The sequence below is a fragment of the Pollicipes pollicipes genome, unplaced genomic scaffold, assembly GCF_011947565.3.
Source record: "Pollicipes pollicipes isolate AB1234 unplaced genomic scaffold, Ppol_2.1 Scaffold_2653;HRSCAF=3107_pilon_pilon_pilon, whole genome shotgun sequence".
Classification (NCBI taxonomy): domain Eukaryota; kingdom Metazoa; phylum Arthropoda; class Thecostraca; order Pollicipedomorpha; family Pollicipedidae; genus Pollicipes; species Pollicipes pollicipes.
In genome coordinates this window covers 6233-22431 of record NW_023596149.1, presented here as the reverse complement: position 1 = coordinate 22431, position 16199 = coordinate 6233, and the positions used below count along the sequence as shown (strand labels likewise).

At 56.0% G+C, this 16199-nt stretch overlaps 1 protein-coding gene across 1 annotated transcript; it reads left to right on the top strand.

The window, feature by feature from the left end:
- Window positions 1-3771: 3771 nt before the first annotated feature.
- LOC119114554 (homeobox protein DLX-1) lies at window positions 3772-15785 on the top strand (the record flags this gene model as incomplete). Its single annotated transcript, XM_037238647.1, is given in 3 exon segments — window positions 3772-3792; window positions 4187-4574; window positions 15607-15785. Coding segments are annotated over 3 exon segments (588 nt in total), but the record flags the coding sequence as incomplete, so codon positions are not given.
- Between the last annotated feature and the right edge of the window lie 414 nt (window positions 15786-16199).

Genomic DNA, 16199 nt, shown 5'->3' with positions numbered 1-16199 from the left:
GACAAAAATAAGCCTGAGGAATCATACCAGGACAAGCCGCGTCTGCAGCACCGATTCCTGAGGCGGGGCGGCCGTTGACACCACGGCCTGTGAGGCGCTCTCCATGTTTTAGGAGCAGGAGCTGATGTTGCGTTTGATAGTGAACTTTCGCCTCTTAAAAACAGCGGTGTTTTAGAGGCATATGTGTGCACGAATCACTTATCAACATTTCTAGAATGTTAACGAAATGGTCGAAATCCGATGATGAGACGAGAAGAAGGGTTTTGGTTACGGATTAGCTGAGTTTCGGCGTTCGAAACTTCATCAGAGCTCTCACAGATGTGGGTGCCGCTGGTGAAGCCACACAACGCAAGCATTACTAAAGTAGAAATGGACAACCAGTGGCGGAACTGGAACTACACTTGGAATCCAACAAGGCTTGGAGTCGGTGCGGGCTTTGCAAAATCTTTTGGGAAAAGGGCTCAGCCCTTGGTCAATCAATTTGGGGTAAGCCCAAGTGCTGACTTTTCCCGGATTCAGGCTACATCGTGTCGCCATTTTGAGCAAGGCGAGGAACTTTTTCCATGCTTTTTGCGTGATCATTTAAGAGCTACCTGGGAGAATGGAGACCGAAATAGAGACAAAATAAATGCATATTATCTTGATTTCTCCATATAGTTTCCATTGCTGCTTCCCTCGAAACTTTCATGACGTTGTGCTTTACAATGCGAAAGCCCGTTTCAATTTAGGAGAGTCCACCTGTAAATCTGGGGGGGGGGGAGGGGGATTAACTACCAGTTGCAGGCACTACCCCCCCCCCTTCCCCCCTACTGAATACGACCCTCGCCACTGGAACTGACCTAAGAAATCTGTCTTTCTCCCGCCTTCGATCACCAAGGTGTTTTCGACCAGTAGGTTAACCCTGCCAAGCAGGTACAAAAGTCCTCTTAACATTCGTCATGCTGAACATGCTCGTCGAAAAGACGACAGCATGCGTCCTTGGCTGAATGCTGAGGTTGAACTTTAAACGTATAGACCGGTCCCGCAGCTCACACCAATTTTCCTTGGCTGAAGGCTGAAGCTGGATTTTGGTCCTCCAAATGGTGCGTTTGATCCCGTCAGCACCAGCAATGAAGCATGACGCGATGCAGGCCCCGCTGTTAGCAGCAGCCGTTGGACGGCTCGGCCTGCCGCGTCTGTCGGGCGGCCGGTGCCAGCGCCGTCTGGGGCCGGCCACGCCGCTGGTCCGGGGCTGGGTCGTGACCCTGGCAGTTCGTCACCGGGCGCACTTGTCGACGACCCGGCCACTTGTCCCACCGACCTGCACGTGTTGGCCGCACCAAAAAACGCTTGCCTCCACACTCGCCTACTGATCAACTGGGAAGCCGTCCAATCTGCTGAGCGACAGCAGCTATGCCCCACTGTCTTCAGACAGAGATGACCGCCAGAGATGGGACAGAGATGGCCGCCGACAGCGAGCATTTCTGTGTATTTCTAAATAGTCCACTTTGGTACGCATTCGAACGCATTTGGTACGCATTCGGAATGGGTGAGTGGCCTCGGCAGCTGTTCGATTTTTCATGCTCTTGTTTGTGTGAATATTTTCGACAGCCCCGGCGCGGCCGCCAAGCCAGGGGCGGTGAGCGTGGTCGGGCGTTTGTAGCCGGCCAAAGCCCGGAAGCATCGGCTCAGCTGCCGACGCTGTGACACAAACCGGTCGACCCTTAGGGCCTAGTGGCAGGTCCGCATGCGACACGGGCCTAACAGGGTCTGGTGGCAGTTCCGCATGCGACGCGGGCCTAACAGGGCCTATTGGCAGGTCGGCGCAGTGACCCATGATCCCATGGCCGGCGGGGCTGCCCGTGCGACACAGGCCGTGGGCCGTATGTGCGCTTTATCACCTTCAGTTTCACGATGCGGCTTTACTGTTCAACTCAATGGCCCATCGGAATTCCCTCTGTGCAGTGGATTTAAGTCATCCTCGTGAGAAAGTGCTTTGTGAAATTCGTGCTTGAGGTTTGGTCAAGCAGCATTATGCCGCTAATGCCCGACAAACTGGCGGGTGACTAACCGGCGTTTAAGTGCCGGCCTTCTCGTTACTATTCATTCAAGCACCAGCGCGTGGTTTGGGTCCATAAAACCTCCAGCAATTCATCACACCGTCTTCCTGACACCCTCTGGTGCTATTCCAGAAGGAGCGATTGGTTTCGCCGCCGCTCCGCCACGCAGCACGCAACTTTCTCAGCTTTTCGCCTGTAACCAGCCTGCAGCTGACCCCGGCGCCGCTGAGAGCGACCAGGACGCCCTCCGGACCGATGTAACCAGCCTGCAGCTGATCCCGGCGCTGCTGAGAGCGATCAGGACGCCCTCCGGACCGATGTAACCAGCCTGCAGCTGACCCCGGCGCTGCTGAGAGCGAACAGGACAACCTCCGGACCGATGTAACCAGCCTGCAGGTGACCCCGGCGCCGCTGAGAGCGACCAGGACAACCTCGGACCGATGTCCGCCAGCCGTCCGCCAGCGCGCGGCGGAGCCGGGGTGCACAGTCGGAGCCGGGGGTGTGCAGCCGGAGCCGGGGGTGTGCAGCCGGAGCCGGGGGTGTGCAGCCGGAGCGGGGAGTGCGCAGTCCTCACAACCCGGCCCATCCCTCGCGGCCCTTCAGCTGGGCGCAGCGCGCACATGCTGGCGAGCTGCACCAGCGTGTCTGACGCTCCGTGGGCGCCGGGGTGCGGCGGCCCAGAGCCCATAACGCCCGCCGCCGCCGCTGCACCGGCACCGTAAACGGCTGCCACCCGCCGAGCCAATTAAGCAGCCATGCCTTTAATGCACCATCACAAACCATTACAGTTCGCCGGCAGAAACAGTGCTATTCATCGCGCTAATCATATAATCGCCGAACACGGCACCTGCCCGGCCGACCGATCCGACAAAACAGTCTCCAATCATCCAATTTCGGCGTGCGAAACATGACTGACCACTTATCCTATCAACACTCAGTCGCTTAAAATCGCTACAAGCCACGCCGGTAGCCACTCCGGTCAGTGGGCCAAAAAAGCGCAGCAGCACGCAGCTTGTACGCACGCGCGCGCGCGCGCGCCTCGGCGGCGCCGGCGCGCGCAAACCGCGGCCCCGGGCGCGCCGCACGCAGCGCGGCACGCCGGCGTGCAATCGATGGCGTGCCGTGCGCCGTGCACTTGTGGCGCCGGCCGGTTGCGTGCGGCCGCCGCCTGTTTGGATGCCTGCGGTCTGCGCCGGGAGCGCGGTGCCGACGCCGGCTGGCGGCGCTGGCGAGCCACCCGGAGCCCGTCCACGGCTGGGGCTGCTGCTGGCGCTGGTGCTAGGGCTGGTGCTGGGGCTGGTGCCAGGGCCGGCGGGAGCTGGGAGGACTGCGCGGAGAAGGGGGCGGAGGCTTCGAGGCTGTCCCCCGCTGGCACCGGGCCATTGAGGAACACTGATGAATTCAACCTGGCATTTGGGGACAAAGCTGCATCCTTTCATCTCCAAAAACTAGCATCATGTCTTTGGCATTGCATTTAAAAAATAGACTAAAAACGGTCTTGGTACTCTTAATAGTTTTTGGAAAGCTTCATTTCTGCTTAGAAGTCAGCTGCAACTGAATGGTTGAAGCTGGGGACTGATTTTGAGATGAAGCTGGGAAGACGGAGAGCCATCGAGAGCTGGGGCTGAAGAGCTGAGCTGCTCCGGTATGCGCGGTACCATTTCGCAGTCGGTCGCTGTGGGACGGAGGGCGCGGGATGGACACTGATACCCCATAGTCCGCTCTGCGGAGCATGCTTGGCGTGGACGGCTTGGTAGCCAAAACAGTGGCCGCAGGTGTTTGCAAAGCGGCCTGCCCGGCGGCTAATTATTATTTGTACATCGGGAGCGGCATCCCGAGGTTGATGGAGTATTATTTACATGGTAGGCACCTGCGGATGGAGCGGTTATAATTTTTATTTCGCCGGGCGCTGTCAATCATGCGGTGATGCATGGTGTCGGTGTTTTTGTGCAGCCCTGCCCGCCCACCTCGCCGTCGTGGCGCGCTGGGCGGAGCCAGCCGAAGGAAGGCGGGGCCTGGCCCCAGCGCCGCTCCCATCACAGCGGCCGGCGGGCGTCGGCCAATGGGCGCACGGCGTCCGGCCGCGAGGGCGGAGCCTGCGCCGGCGGCCGCCAGCCGGCGCCCGGCCGCCGGCCGTCGCCCACCAGTTGCGAATTGGCCTTGCCCGTGAGAGAGTGTGCGCGTGTTTTATTCAGTTCGTCGCCCGACCAGCAACCACGCTGAATTTCGGTGACTTAGGGAGCCCGTACTCGGGTATGTCGGGCACCCCAGAATCGCACGAGGAGCTCAAGCAGCCCTCGTTCATGGAGCTGCCGCAGCAGGGCATCCCTGGGATGCACCCGGCGGCGTACGGGCGGCCACTCGGCTACCCTGGCCAGCAGCACGTCTCCCAGTACGACCCGACGCACGCCAACCGGACGCTCAGCTACCACTTCCCGACAATGCACGGGCCGCTGCAGAACTCCTACTCGGGCTACCCGTCGCTGGGCGCGTACCACACGCCCACGTGCCCCTCTCCGCCCATCAGGGAAGACGGTAAGCGCGCCGGCCGGCCGGCCGATCACGGCACAATCTCGCCGCGCGTGTTGTCGGTGTCGCGCGCGGCCCGCCCCGACCGCGTACTCGTAATGGACGGATGGCTGGCGCTGGGCGGCCGCTTTGGCGGCTGTCCGCCCGCGCCCGCGTGTCGCGGGGCCCCGCTGGGCGCTCCTCATGGGATGACCCCCCAGACGCGGACGCGGTCAGGTCCACGGGCCATTACCGGCGCCAGTGGCGTGGGAAGGCGCGGGAGGCGGTGCGACAATCGCCGACGTCGCCGCAGCCGTCCGCCGCCGAGCGCCGCAGTCCGCGCGAGCCGTGTACCTGTTGCTGCCGCCTCCCGGCCGCCCGCAACGCCTTTGTTTTCCCCCTCGATCCGCCGGCGGCGGCGCGGCAGCCAACAAAACAAACGGTCCGACCGTAACAGTGCGCGTCGGGCGGCGGCCCGGGTCCGGCCGACTTTCCCGAGTGGGCGCGGGTCCCGCGTCGGGTGTCTCGCCGGGGCCCGGGTCCCACGCGGCGGGCGCGGCGCGGCCGGCTCAGCACCGCCGCCGCCGCCCGGTCTGCCGATTTATCGCCGCCCTGGGCCGGCAGACCCGACGACGGCCGCGGCCGGCGAAATTGATGGCCCGGCGGCGGGGCCGGGCCGGCCGGACCGCGGCCGCGCGGCGACACGCCGCCGGAATGACCGCGCCACCTGTCGCGCGCGCCGATCTTATCGGCGCGGCTATCTATTAGTCGGGCCGCATTCCCACAGCGTGTCGGCGCTGAGCGGCCGCGCCGCCGTCCCAGGGTCTCCGCAGCTTCACACAGGCGGCCGCCCAGCCACAGCTTGGGGCAGGCCGTCCGGCCGCCGCGCCCGCTGCGGGCTTCGCGCGGCTCAGTGTCTCGCGGTCCGCGCGCCGTCCCAGGTTCGGGGCTCACGACTGTCACAAGTTTTGTGGGTACGCGCCGTTCCTTGTTTCGCGGGGCCAGGCTGTCGCATGTGGCCGGGAGGGCGTGCGCCGCCGTCCCGGCCGAGGTGGCGGCTCTCCCGGCCCGGGCCGCCCGCCGCGCCGCCCCGCTGCGGGCCTGGCGTCACGGACCGCGGGGGTCTGGTGGGAGGGCTGCCATCCTCCCGCGTGCTGAGCCTTCCTCGTGAAGCGCCACTCTCGCTGATGCAGAACTCTCGGCTACGTTTGGGCGGTGAGGCTGAGGATGGCGGTACTGCGCGCGCGCAGTGACTACCCGTCTCGGCCCACGGATCCCAAGCCGGGTTATGTGCGTGACATCGCCGCTGCCGTCGCATCGACTCACACCCAGTGACAACGACAACCCTCATAGTGGCTCGTACCAGAGCATGCCGAAGCGCCGCTGGCCGCGGCGAGCGTCGCCGGCAGTGCCGTCTCTGACGCTGCCTCCCCGCGGCTCCCCAGGCGCGGCAGCCGCTCCCGCCCGGCTCCCGCGGCCGCTCCCGGCGCCGGCTCGGACCCGTTCGGTTCAGGAGGGAGGGAGGAGGGAGGGCCGCCGCGCGCCCTGTCAAGCCCCCAGACGCCTTGCCGGCCCCTCACGCCCACCAGAAATTACTCTGACGCCGGCGCACTGCCGAGAGTAATTGTCTAATGAGGTGAACGGCTTGTGTCGGATTGGATGCGGGCCCGGCCGGTCGACCCACCTCCCTTTTACGGCCGGCTCATCTAGGTGGGCCCGGACGAGCACGCCGGTCACCGGTCGCCGGCGGGCCGGGCGTTTATTGTGCCGGCTGCGCGGGCCGGTGTGACCGAGTGGAACTTACTCGGTGGCTACATTGCCAGCAAAATGCTGTTTTCTGAGCAAACAAAATAAGAAACCCATCTTTCTCTGTGCACTCACGTGCTACCAAACACGTCCACGCATCCCGGACCTGCGCCGGTCACTCCGCTCCGTCGACTGACTGTCGTGCTGCGACTGCACTGTAGTCAGCCGTGGCGCTCCATGTCGCGCCTATGTCAGCTGCCACGTCGGCCCCACGTGCGGCGTGTGAGGCCGGCGGGCGAGGACCCGACGCCGCCCGACCAGCCTGGAGCCGACATTGCCGTGTCGGCCGGCCGTGGCCGTGGGGCCCGAGCCGCCGACGCTAACTGCTGCGCGGCGGCGGCGCCGGCGCCCGTTCGCCGAACCGGGCTCGGTGCGGGCCGCGGGTTCCGAGTGGTGCTGTGGGACTGCCCCTGGGACCGGCTGGGACCTCCCAGGGAGGCCTCAGCGGCGGCGGTGGCTGGCAGTTCGGGCGGGCCGGGCCGCCTGGCGCTGTGACTTTGCTGCGTTTCCGCCGCGCTGGACGGCGTTGTGTTTTGTTGTTCCATGTTTTGCTAGTTGCTCATTTACCTTTGTTATCTTCATCTCATTTGCAGTCAGACAATGGAAATGACATCTATGCCCAGATCAGTACTCGTTTGAGGTGCACATATTCCGATGTGTACCTACAAGCTTAGTGACGTGCTCGCTGTTTCTTTCAACTGATAATGCGTTCCTAACAATCGCGCCACAATGATGACTGTTTTCTCTGCTGTTGGGGTGTTTGTTTTAACAGGCCAGTGGAGAGGCTGGCCACCATTATCCCCCCGATGGTCTTTACCGTCCCTGGGCATTGTTTATTCTTCAGCTAACAGAGCTGAACACACTGCCGAAATCTCCCCGAAAGATCCCCGCTCGCTGGTGTCTGTGACATGTGGGACAAATCTGGGGAGCGGAGTACGGGAGGCAGGCAGGCGTCTTTTTACATTTCAACGTAATGTAGAAATATCACCACGACAAAGCAGACGAAAGAATGACGAAATACATGTATCCTCGCGCGACGTTGTTTACTTGATACCAAGTCTCTTCGAAACGACAGTTCTGTGGCTGTACCAATTGACACAAATTTACCGCATTCAAATAGGATTCAAATTTACAAGTTGACTTACGCGAGGAGTAGCATTTGCCATTTTGTTGTGATAGATTATGATAGATAATGAAGATTTTGTAATGGTAGATAACCTTATGAAGCTCGAACCTCCAGCCTCATGGACGTCATGGTGGGTTCCCAAGGATATCGCAATATGTGTTTAATGCCAATGTGTTAGCGAGTTTTTGGGCTGCCTGTAAGTCACATTGCGGGTCCAGACAGAAGTTAGAAGGAGAGCGAGGCACTCCTAAAGAATATGTCAAGCGGCGCCCTTGCCTTGCGAGCGGTGGGGGTAACTCGAGCCCTCAATCGCGGACTGATTCGGTTCGGGCTTCAGGGCACCACCAGTGCCAGGGCATGTTCGGTTCGGGCTTCAGGGCACCACCAGTGCCAGGACATGTTCGGTTCGGGCTTCAGAGCACCACCAGTGCCAGGACATGTTCGGTTCGGGCTTCAGAGCACCACCAGTGCCAGGGCATGTTCGGTTCGGGCTTCAGAGCACCACCAGTGCCAGGACATGTTCGGTTCGGGCTTCAGAGCACCACTAGTGCCAGGACATGTTCGGTTCGGGCTTCAGAGCACCACCAGTGCCAGGACATGTTCGGTTCGGGCTTCAGAGCACCACTAGTGCCAGGACATGTTCGGTTCGGGCTTCAGAGCACCACCAGTGCCAGGGCATGTTCGGTTCGGGCTTCAGAGCACCACCAGTGCCAGGGCATGTTCGGTTCGGGCTTCAGAGCACCACCAGTGCCAGGGCATGTTCGGTTCGGGCTTCAGAGCACCACCAGTGCCAGGGCATGTTCGATTCTGCGTTCGCGAGATACGGTTAGGTCGTACAACACCTCAGACTGTACGCAACTGGCTGATTTGCTTTGCTTTGACGTTTGCTGTCTTCTCGTGTGTGAAATATACTCTCGATTTGACGGCCAGCATACCCACCTGAGTTGGATAATGTCTCATAACACCTGAAGGAGATAATGTTTTATCTGTTGTGACAACGAGTGTAAGGATTTTCCTCTAGACAGCTTACACCCAAATCCCTTCCGTCGCTTAGTAGGTACAAACGTTAAACCCTACTTAGTTCTTATGACGCCGCGCTGCGGTCAGACCTTGGTCAGGAGATCTCCTTTGGATGTTCGTCAGCCACCGTCTGCTTGTGCGGTTACACTGCGCGCTTTTTGCGCGCGCGGTAACCCTTATCAACGATGTCTTCAGAGGCCTGTAGACGGTGACGCAGGATCCGGGGAAGGGAGGAGGGGGTGGGGTGGGCGAGGGGGGGGGGGCAGGGGCTGAGCCCCAATTATTGTGAAAACTTGCCCCTGACCGTACGTGTATCAACTGGAAAGAAATACTTCAATGGCTATCGGACGCCAGACTTCGCAGCCCGACCAGTGCCATGCCGTTGTCTGTAGAACTCACTTGTGGCGCGGGCGCAGAATCGGCCGGCTAGCTGGGTGATTACAACTACAGTTGTGATTGTGGGGTCCGCGGAAAGGCCAGCACAGGCGCTGTCCTCGTCTGGGCTGCTTGGCTTGTGGCTGCGGGAGTTTTAAGAGATCGTGTTGTTCCTGAGTCTTGAATATAATTTTCAGCCAATGTTGACAGATAACATGAATTTTGCTGATGTGTTTACGCCCTTCCTTAAGTGAGGACACAGCGAATTTTACACCACACGACACCTCGCATTGTGACTGAAATCAATGCAGAAAACTCTAATAAATGTCACAAAATGGATGCAGTGACATTTCCATGGCATATTTTGTTTGTGGCTCGCACTCATTTGGGTCGTAAGTCAGTGTTTCTGATTACAGTCAACGTTCCCTGTACGAAAAAAAATACTGACGCTGAAGACACCGGGCAAATGAAAAGCAGAACAAGCCCCTGCGTCGATCAAAGATGAAACCACCCTCAGAGGCTACATATACCTAGCTTCGTTTATATGCACTGTTGGCGGCAACTGCATCCTTATTTTATTGCTGCCGTGCATTCTCATGAGTTATTCTACTGAAAATAGTCGGCCAGCAATAAATTAAGACTTCTGGTTAAACGTAGATATGAAACAAACATCCGATTATATTAGAAGTATACTGTCTTCAAATTTCAAATGTTCTTATGATATATCTTAATGATTGCTTTATCTCTTCGATTACCCAATACCATCTCTATGCTGATGATTTGATATTTTCGGCAGACAACTAATAATATCCAAACAACGGGAGCTTGAGGGCTTCCTCGCTTCATGCAGTTATCATGCGTTAGTTATGCGTACTTTCATTAATGCTGCAATTGCATACACGACCACGGTCGCACTGTGGGTGTAGTAGCGCACTAGGGCTGCACTGGTGGGACCCACACCACATAGACTAATTGTTGTCGCCCAATTTGAGCTGTTTACGCAGTGCACACGTGTAAACAGCTACCATTTCACGTCGTTATAGCAACAATAAAGCCCTCACACCGTCTGCACATGCAGCCACGAAGAACTCTGCCTTCGCCCGAAGCTCACATTATTAGTCTATTTTGTGGTATCCCTCGCCAAACTAAGGCTATTGGGAGACACTCGGCCCTTTAGGTTCGTTCTCACATGCCTCGACGTGTACTGCATAATTCGTGACACCGGTCCTTCCTGCATGTACGCGGTACTGCATATTTGTTACACTGTGTCTCCGAAAATGGCAGCGCACCAAAATCACGAGACATACCACGGCTCATTGTTGCGTTCTCCGCGCAATACATGAAACGCCCTTGAAGCCGAATATAGCGTACCATCTTTTAGGTATTTTGCCAGCGCGCACGTTGGGGGTTTCCATCTTCGAACAATTCATGCAGTAAGCACCGGATGCGACCCACACATTCCATGCTCGGGCGCCGATACTCCTGTAATAAAGAAAAACGGCCTTCGGTCAGCTGGAACGTACTGCGGCAGTAACAACAACGCAATGGCGCTGCGCCCGTCAGAGATACGACCACTTGTAGCGGCGCTGCCGCCCCGTATTGGTGCGTTTACCGCCGCCGACAGCAGACTGGGTCACGAGAACTGCATGATGGGGTCGTACAGGCGGTGCGCGCCCGGTGCTGGCTGACGCGGGACAAGCCCAGTAAATCGTGGTCGCCTATGTGAGCTCCCTTGTCCGTGACGATTTATGATGTCGGTGCACAGCAGGTGGAGCCTGGTGGAGCCCACGCCTTTCGCGCGTTCTTTTGTTAACACATGGTGTTATTTTAGCACATACAGAATGTACATACGTGAATGTGCCGAACGCGGACCCACCACCCGAAAAGATGTTAAGGTTAGGAAGACATGGCTTTACGAGTACAACGTCCGTCGCTTTGCTGGTATTGGTCGAACCTTCTGCTTATAGTGGGTATTGACTATTGTTGCCAATTCTTCTGTGCCACATGGAAATCAATTACGCCTCTCGACGCGCGCATGTGATTGCGCTGGCAGATGAGGCGGGGAGGGGGCAGCAGACCACGTCTCTCTAAACATGGTCCGGCATTGAGCAAAACTACTCACCCTATATCTCCTTCGGTTTCCGTGTATTGACTCAGCTGAAGACACGGTGTGCGATGCTCGCGTCGCGGGAGTCCGGCGCCGGATTCGCCTCTGCCTCATCTACTTGAAAGCGTCGCAGCCTCCCGACTGATAAGCACGACATATCAGGGGTTCAGTACGTCAAGAACCAGAATCGAGGGCTTTCAATGTCGTGCCTACATCCTCATCTGAAGATCAGCTGCGTGAAGTGAATTAGAGCATAACCTTCAACTCTACCAAGCCCACAACAGGTGCACACACACACACACCCGCATCAATAATTCTTCACAATTGCAGTGTCATCATTATTCAACCTTACCAAAACCTAGGCGCGTAGAACCTTTCCTACAACTAACACGCGTTTCGTCCCAAGATGTAACTTAGCTCTTTTCAAAAATAAGGGCCAAATTGTGTGTAAGACCCTCATGAGTCTTATTTTTATCACACACAACTGACAGCAAACCGAAAATCAGTGGCATCGTTAGGTTTAACAGCATCGCTGTTGGGTCAGTTATCGCGCCAGCTCAATAAGCAAACATTTGGCACCGACCTTAACTTAGTCGCTATGTGATCAAGCGATGACCTTTGGATCAACCACTGACCTTTAAGTGCACCTCGCGACCCCTCATGCTAAACAAATCAAGTCCGGTTGTCCGGGGGCATGTGGTGAGGGATCCCTGCATAGAGCGAGCCGTTTGCTCTATGCGGGGATGCGCTATCACATGCTCCGGTGCAGTGCCACTGCAACTGGGTGCAGTGCCATTGCAATCAGTTACCCAAGTGGGTCAACTCCCGGCTCACCCGCTGGCCGCTGGCATGATCACCGTTGTCTCTCGCGGTGCCCCGTGCGGGTTTGCGGTGTGATACACGGTACACCTGATGAGTGCCTCGGTTTATGCGTTCATTCATCCAAGTCATTCCTAGAATGAGCTTGCTCCTCATTTTTGGTTAGACGTTATTTCATCAGTGGTTGGCCAAATAAATAAATGATATTTTGGGAGCACCTGAGCCTTGGTACGATATATTATAAGCCGACTAATTTTACAATGAAGCCCGCTGTACAGCAAGACCCATCAATAGCCGTAAATTGTATCGATGTTTGATGTCGTTGGAACTTACTGCAGCCTGTCTCGTGTTTCCTGCTGATTTAGCATTATCCCGTTCATTGCAGTCGTGTTATTCGATTTGACTGAATTGAAACTAGCTTGACTTGGGTTATCATTATTGGGTGGATGTTTATGTAACAGAACAATAATGCTTATTGACACAGTTTATGAGATACAACATAATAACTTACCTCGGTATAAGAATCGTATTGGAAAAGACATCAGAGACGAGCAGTCGTCCGTTTTCTCCATATCTAGCTTAACAACGAATACCCTCAGAAATGGATTGTCTAGAATAACAACGCTCTTGACTTTTCTTGTGAAAACTACGAGGCGAATTGTACGGTCTCGTGCTGTCAGTGCGAGCGTATGCTGCACGGCCAGGTATGTCTCTACGTTGTCATAAATCGGACCCCACGGACCTACCATGGGCGTGTAATGGAACTGATAACCAGGGTACAGCTGGTAAGATAGTCCAATTGTTAAATAGCTTACGATAACAATTCGGAACGATTTCGAACAGAAACCGTCACGAGTGCTTGCAGCATACATTTCATTTTACTGCGATCAGATATGTTTGTACAACGCGTCTTTTCCACGCCAAAACTCGTCACTTTTCGGCTTCATAATTTATGGAAGGAATGTCCTAATGCGGCGTCAACACCTCGCTCAAACTCGCAGGAACTGTGCTGGTGAGACTATGGATAAAGCGTCCTCACTCGTGCAATAGTGATGTTACCTCTTCCTCAGCAGACTGGTTCGATGATCGAAACCGAGAGTGATATCGGCCCGTGGGAATGACGCGGCGCGGCCGTGAGTTGCGCCAATGTTACCAAGCAACGGCGTGAAAACGGACTTTTATCAAACTTCGAGTGCATCAGCACAAGTTTTCTAGCCTCACCATGAGTCGTCCATTCTTCCCGTTGTGGCTGAGGAACTTAAAGACGTCGTTTCTCCAGGAAGTAACGCATCGAACTTAGCTAGCGAACGTTCACATGTTTGCCTTTTGAAACATTTGCCTTGTAAGCTACGCATTTCACAGTGGCTAGAATCTCACGTGTACACTGAGAAAAAGGTGCAGCAGGCAGCTGATCTCGGTCTTCGATGATCAACTTGGGTCGCGTCATAATTTTCCAGTTGGGTGGACGACAGCGAGCAGGGGTAAGGCAAGTTCTCCCAGGCTGGTGTGGGTCGCGTCATACTTTTCCAGTTGGGTGGACGACAGCGAGCAGGGGTAAGGCAAGTTCTCCCAGGCTGGTGGATAGCATATTTTACTAATTTTTTCCGGGTAAGCGCCCAGCCCATAGTTGAACGTTTATCACAGCCCGTATCATGTTTTCAAAAAGTTGGTGTCAGAGCCATTTTCAGCCCCTCCCGGTTTCCGCGCTCCCAGGCGCAAATTACGCTCTTTAAGGTTAAATTTGCGATTGCCGGCACTTTGTGGGGCCATAAGTTTTAAGGATATTTCAATGGATACTGAGGTCAGTTGGCTTGCCTTGAATAGGAGAATGTTGATGCGTGGAAAATATACCTTTTAGATGCCGGTGCAAAACCGAACGAGCGTAAGAAGAGCAATTTACGTCCTACCCGAACCGAAATGACTTCATGAACGTTGCAGGGTGCCCCAGCTATACGTTTTCCATCAAACTGAACACCTTTATCACATTTTGTAACATGGCTGGTATACGGAGTCTTAATCAGAGCACACCTTTGAGCATCATCGTGTTTATCCAGAATTCTCCGACATCGTGAGGAAAAAAGTACTTTCTGATCACACGGTTGGACTTGGACACCTACAAGTCACCCCAAATTTTGAAATGCATTCAAGATAAAAACAAAGATAATGTGATAAAAAATAAAGATACATGCTGCCCATCTCCCGACAGCTCCACTGATGGACAGCAATGTAGGTACTGCAACAAGATCGCATCTAATCGGCCAACTGAGCGGTTCTTCCGCAGACATGTGCTCGGTAAACCTGTGAATGTGCATCGTTCTCTAGCCTTCCATTCCCGTCCAGGGTGATCACATGATCCTATCAAATCACCAAATCCGAAGGTCTGTTTCTAGTTCCGGTCGAATAAGCTCCCACCGAATCGCTAGAATCAAGACTTGTGTTTTCTTGATTCCCTTGGGTGTTTTCTGTAATTGAATCGCATACACAAGCATTGTACGTTCGTTGTATTCGGTACTATCCAGAAATTCACTTTCGGTAACACGAATACAATTTTTGAAACGATTACCTGTCCACACCAATGCACATTTTGGCATAAAAGGGGAAAATATGACGCACATTTCGAAGGGTGCTAATCCCTTTCCCAACTGTGGCATCGACCTAATGTTCCTTTTCCTGCAACATGGCAGATGCTTCGTATCCCCCGAACAACAACGTTCCTATTAAAACACAGACCTTCATTCTAATTGATGGTTATCAAAATGACGAAGGAACCTCTTTAAACAATGAAATACTCATGGCATACGGGTAACTGACTGCTCGTCTGTCACTCCCTTTCATCTTACATTTAAGACATGTTCTTTGCTGGGACAGCTTGATTTACGCTGGCAAAGTGCTTAGAAGCTTTCAAAAAAGTGGGAGACACTCACAATAATCTTACCACAAAAACAAAGGAAACGATTTCATTCTAACTGAACTAAATTCAGACGATTCCGAAGTTGATTTCGACTTCAACCGGCGTCCAGCACCAGTAAAGCAGCAGCCTTAAACGAGTCCATGCACCCTCGCCTCAGACGTCTCTTGCGGTGACTCAGAATAGCTTGAAACCCATGCTGAAAGAATGCAGGTACCTACCGACTTAAGCGCGATGACAATTTTGAAATGAAAGCTGCCCTACCTAACTTGAAGCGTAATTGAACAGCAGATGATATAGATCACTGCTGTTTCAAGCCTTCTTCCCTCCCTCCCGCTCGTGGAGAGGCCAATCAGGGTCCTGGTCCATGGCGTCATCTGGACCATCATGCAGCTCAGTTGGCTATGTGATGCAGGTATAGCCAAAGACCTCAACGTAATCGCAGACGGCGAAATGAACTTCGATGACTTCTTTGAAACGTATGGATGCCTCCACACCTCGTCAAAAACGGATAGCGAACACAATGGATTGTTGGTACGCCTCTTTGTCATTGTCGTCCCGCCCAAGGTCGTGGTGAAAACACTCCATTACGAATGAGCGCAGGTGCCGCAGGCGGCTCGCTCCGGCCGTCCCGCTCCCCCGACGAGACGAAAGCCAGCTGACCCAGGCTCGTGGCGCGCTCCCTGTGGCGGCCGGCACCCGCTCCGTCCATGGTATCTCGTTTGTTTGCGCGGCTGTCCGACGCACGGCAATAGCTGCGACGACGAGTGCATGTGAGTGACGTGGCCCATCGAAATGGCTGCCTTCGACCACCAGCGCGTCGACTCCCCACCGCCACCCCTCCCCCTTGCATCGCACGGCCTGCCATGACGCCGCGCTGACACAGCTCTCCTTGCAGACGACAAGCTGACGGAAGGCGTGCGGGTGAACGGCAAGGGCAAGAAGATGCGGAAGCCGCGCACGATATACTCGTCACTGCAGCTGCAGCAGCTGAACCGGCGGTTCCAGCGGACGCAGTACCTGGCGCTACCAGAGCGGGCCGAGCTAGCCGCCAGTCTAGGTCTCACGCAGACGCAGGTCAGTACCGGCGCCGGGCCGGGGCGAGGCGGGCGGCAGCTGGCAGGGCGGCAGCACCGGGTCGCGACCGGCGCGGCCAGCTGGCGGGGCGGGACGCGGCGCCGCCAGCGGATGTGGGACGAGGGAGAGCGCCTTGCTTCCGGCGGTGCTAGTCTCAGCCAGTGACGGGCAGGAAATGCTTTTGCATTCCAGCGCTCGACGCCCAGCACCAGGGCTGCTGTCGTGGTGAGCGCGGCTCGATCAAATACAGGGGAATGAACCATCCACAGAACTGCAAGGTTCTGAGCTCCATGGCTCAGCCTGATCAGGGTTCTCTCGATCGCAAGTTTTCATCACTGCCGTCTGTAGAAGCCGTCCTCCATCTTGCCCGTACGCCACGTGAGCCGGCTCCACCGAGCAGCGTGCCCTATGACC